This window comes from Myotis davidii, unplaced genomic scaffold (genome assembly GCF_000327345.1).
Source record: "Myotis davidii unplaced genomic scaffold, ASM32734v1 scaffold173, whole genome shotgun sequence".
Lineage (NCBI taxonomy): Eukaryota > Metazoa > Chordata > Mammalia > Chiroptera > Vespertilionidae > Myotis > Myotis davidii.
In genome coordinates this window covers 2,251,964-2,256,415 of record NW_006286303.1, presented here as the reverse complement: position 1 = coordinate 2,256,415, position 4,452 = coordinate 2,251,964, and the positions used below count along the sequence as shown (strand labels likewise).

Genomic DNA, 4,452 nt, shown 5'->3' with positions numbered 1-4,452 from the left:
CCTCGCACAGATAACCCCGAAAACAAAGGCGCGACAAGATAAGTGGCTCCAGGGAGGGAAAGGTCGTCCTTTCGGAGGACGTCCCAAACCCGCGCAGACCCTGGGTTCTTTGTGCCCTCTTTCTTTCAAGCCAGTTTCCAAAACAGCAACAAAAGACAACAAACAAAAACCCCACCGTCTTCATATGGGACTCAACAGTTTGTCTAATCCCATTAAAGGATTAGCAACTACAGGGCCCTTTTCCTAACAGACCAGGTTCAAGACGCGCAACCGCTCGGAGACCTCTCCGAAACCGTCCTATTTCTAGACGGGCCGGGAGCGGCTACCCAAGGGCCCTTCTCCATCCCAGGCTTATATTCTCTCTGGGCATTGCGTGCGATTTTTACGTATCGGTTGTCTTCCTTTCGAAGAGAAGACTAAGCGTAGGGTGATGCCCCCCAAACCAGGAGGCAAACTCATTCTGGAAATGATGGGCAGTTTGTATTTTCTCGAACATCTTTCCCGGCAGAGCATCAACACCTCCTCCCTCCCACCACCCCCACCCCATCTGGTCTGCTTCTCCCCGCCCCCCCAGTTGTCGAAGTCTGGGGGTTGGGGCAGGACCCCCTGGTCGCGTAAGAGCTCAGGGCGAACACCATCTGAAGGTTGGGAGATTGGAGGAAACTTTTATTTTGAAGAAGCCAAGGGGGGTGGGGCTTCATTTCCTGACAGCTATTTACTTAGAGCAAATGATTAGTTTTAGAAGGATGGACTATAACATTGAATCAATTACAAAACGCGGTTTCTGAGCCCATTGCAGTTGGAGCTAGAGGGAGAGAAACAGAGGAGGGGACCGCCAGGGAGGACTGGAGGCCGTGGACACACTTTTTACTGCAGATGTAGGATACTCATTGCGAATTGACATAAGAGGAGAAGGTAAGGGAGAAGAAAAAAAAAGATTTTTGTTTCTAAAAGACGTCCCTGTCAGGCCTTCTGGGCTAGAAGTGAAGTAATTTCACTCAAGCTTTGGGCAATGAGAAAAAAACAACAACCCCAAAACAAAATTGGAGTGGAATTCCAATGGAGTGTCCAGACAGTAATTTATTTTGAATAAACTTCACTTGGAGGGAAGATAACCATAGAGTTAGAAAGTCTAGGGAATTAAAAAAACACACACATTTCCCAGACCTATTTTTAAAAGCAGTGTTTTTCTAACAACTCTATGGCCTCCCAAAGAAATTGTTTAGGCTTACATTTTTGAGGTTTCTTTTGGGGTTGGGGTGGAATTGGTGTATGCTGGGACGAGCACCAAGTAATGCTGGGAGTGGGGGCAGAGGTGTTGGCCTTTGTTTTGGCATTGGGTTCTGGAAGGCGACAGGTTTTTAATGAGTATTTTCATTCTTTGCTCGCGGTTTGGCGGGACAACGTTGCAGCCGGTGGCACGGAGCACGGCTGGAACACCGGAGGAGGTGGGGAGAGGAGAGTGTCGAGGGAGGCGCGGGAGGAGTTGCGGGGAGGATGGGAGTGAAGGGCTCGGCTGGAGGAGGCCGGACCTTGAGTGCCCGCCTGGTGCAGTCGGCGCCGTCTCAGGGCGCAGAATTACTGGACGGCGCAGCGCGGGCCGCGAGCTGGGGCCAGACTTAGCGCAACCGTGGCGGCTGCAAGACCAGCAGAGGGGGCGCGGACTTGGGCGAGGGTCTGGGGAGCTCCCCAGCGGTTTGTGGGACCCGCGAAGCGCGAGGAGAGCGGGCGCCAGCCCCGCAGTGCGCCCGGAGTGGAGCGCCGTAACGCGGGGGCGACGGCGGCGAGGGCGGGAGGTCTGGAGTAATGACAAACACATTTGGCCGCGAGTGAAGAAGTCGTCGCCTGGCATTCCAGCGACTGGGGTTTGAGGAATTTCGACTGCGCTCCAAGGGGCCCTGGTTTGCGCGGTGCTCCCCACCGCCCTCGGCCTCTGCACGCCCCCTTCCTCGGTGGACCCGCTTCTGCAAAGCTCCGACTCTGCTGCTGCCCAGTCCCGGCCACAGGAAGGAAAGAAGTAGGTCGCCGGAAAAGTGCCCAACTTTTTGCATAAAAGCTAGGGATGACTCGGAATGGAGAAGCTTGGTTCCAGGTAAGACAGGCAGAGGGAGGCAAGCCGCCTTCACCACCCACCGCTGGGCACCGAAGCCCTGGACCTCCCTCGCCTGCCCCTTCCCGCGCGGGGGTGCGTGGCACTCGCCGCCTGCACGAGCCCCGCGCTGCTGCGTCCTCGCCAGGGTCCCGTCTGTACTGCGCTCTCTGCGCGGGCCTTCTGCCTCCTTCTCGGCTGCGGAGCGGTCTCCTTGCTCCCCCTCATCCTCTGCCGTCTGTCCCCATGGAAATCGGCTTTTACACGAGAGATTAAGTTTCCCCCGCAGCGCAAGGGGAGCGGGTGACGTCCATTTGGCTCGCGGTTCTGTTAGAAAAGGGTGGTCGAGGCCCGTTCAGAGAGAGAGGGAGTGTTGCCCGACCCGCGTAGGGCTGCCCGAGGGGCCAGGAGCCCCGGCTGCCTGGCCAGGTGTGCAGGAGCTGCCAGTCGCCCAGCCAAAGGTCTCGGCCTGGAGGGAAGTTCTGGGCTGTCTCTCTGTCGGCTGTCCGTCCTCCCGCAGCCAGAGCGCCCGTCGAGCCCCACTAAGACATTAGGTTGCACATAAAGAGGGCCTGGGAGAACTTGCCACTCATCCCCGAGAGTGAGAGGCAAATCCGGCTGGAGAGGGAGCATGAATGGCCCTTATCAGGTCCGGCTGCCCCGCGCCTGGCCGGGCTGCCTGGAAAAGCTTGGGGCTGGGCGGTGTGGGAAATGGCTTTTTGGCTCCACAGCCTAATTGCTCAACGTTTTGGACCGCCTCGCCTCGCCGCGGTCGCTCCCGACCAGAACTAAGCAGCTTTTTAGAACAGCAAGAGACATTCAGGGCAAATGGGCGCGACAATCAGCCGCACAGCTCCTGGGACGAACACCCTCCATCCCAGAGAGCCCACGGGCCGCTGGAGGGGAGGGGTGGCGCCCCGGGCGTGCGCAGCCGTCTGCTGCCTCCTAGGCTCCGGTTTTTACGCGCCTCCCCCCTCCCTCCCCCCATCCCCAATCTGACCCTTCGGTCTGTGGTGCTGCTGCTTTGCATCTCTTCCCCTCCTCCCTCCCCCACTCTGCTTCCTCTTTTCCACAATCCTCACGATAAAGGGGGCCCTTCCAACGCTCCCCTACAGGCGAGGGCCCGACCAGCCTCGCTTTGATGCCCTGCTTCGGGCTTTTGCTGTCTTGCTTTTGGTTTGACCCAAGTGTAGGATTGGAGTCCTGAGATCGAGGAGGGAAGCAGAAGAAGGAGGTGGGGTGGGGGCAGTGGACACCAGTAAGGAAGCCGTAGCTGACCCTCTGCTCTTGCGCCAGCCTTCTCTAGACCGAGAAGAACCCCAAGCAGAGCCCCAGCTCCCGGCTCCCGGCCCCAGGTCCGCTGTCCTCCCAGGGCGCGGACTGGGGAAGGGTGGAAGGGTGGAAGGGGAGGGGCTTCGGGCTTGGCTTTCCAGCTGCAAACGCGTCTGGCGCCGAGGCGGGCCGGTTTTGTGCCTCCTGGGGACCAGCCGTGGGCGGCGCGCAGCGCTGGGACGCGTCCTGGGGACCCGGTGGTCAGCGCCTTCCCGCAAACTCCAGCGGCGGGGGACTCTTCTGGCCTCCCTGGACCTGCGAGACGCTTACATGTTGCTGATGGAAAAGTAGCAATTCTGAAGAGTTAAAAGGCTGCTCGGTGATCGAAAGGTGCGGATCTCAGCGTCTCGGTTTCGTGGGGTCCGTGAGCAGCATCAGCTGTCGGGGGTGACGCTCGGACGTCTTGCGGGATCCGGCCCCGCGCGGGACGCAGGCACTGCGTTAGTCCGGGCTCAGCCAGAGCTAGTCTTTTGCTGATTTGTCCGGCGGCATTTCCTTTTGTTTAAAACTGAACAGTGAGCCAGGGCTCGGTGAGAAGTAGAATGGAGGGGATAGAGAAGACCTCCGCCTTGGGGAGCTTCCTTCTCTTCTTAGTGCCATCTCCCTTCCCCACGAGAGCGTAGCGAGAGGCGCAGGCGGGCGTGAGTGTGCGCTGGACGGCCGCGGCCAAGGCGAGCGCCGGGCGAGGAGGTTACCGGGGGAGGTTCAGTTCCTAAAAGCCGAGGGGGCGCCGTGTAGGACCGATCGCCCGGGCCTTCTTCGCGAGCCGCGGCGCGCGGCAGCGTCGCTTTCGGGCCCATAGGAGGCGCTGACGCGCGCCTGTAACCCTAAACCCCCGGTTCCTCCACTTCCACCCCTCCCGGCCCCACTCCCTCCACCCGGTCCGGCCCCTTCCCAGGTCTCAAGCGAAAACAATGCAAACGCCCAGCATCTTGCCTGGAGCCCAGCGGCTGCAGCCGCTCTGAGGCTGGGAGCGCGGCGGGCCGGGGGGCAGAAGCCCCGAGCAGGGGGTTGTGGGCACCCCCCCCGGC

General features: G+C 59.9%; 1 protein-coding gene across 3 annotated transcripts in view; it reads left to right on the top strand.

The window, feature by feature from the left end:
* The first annotated feature begins 664 nt into the window (after positions 1-664).
* The window catches only part of PDGFRA (platelet derived growth factor receptor alpha), a 44,034-nt gene continuing 40,246 nt past the window's right edge, over positions 665-4,452 (top strand). Inside the window, exon 1 of one of the 3 annotated variants that reach the window (XM_006757807.2) lies at positions 665-915. Coding sequence is in view for 1 of the 3 variants with exons in the window: in XM_006757806.2 (XP_006757869.1) it covers positions 2,063-2,092 (30 nt within the window). In the remaining 2 variants the exon portion in view is untranslated. Of the gene's footprint in view, positions 916-1,053; positions 2,093-3,262; positions 3,752-4,452 lie in introns of those variants that run through there. The other 2 variants (XM_006757806.2, XM_006757808.2) reach the window with 2 other exon arrangements.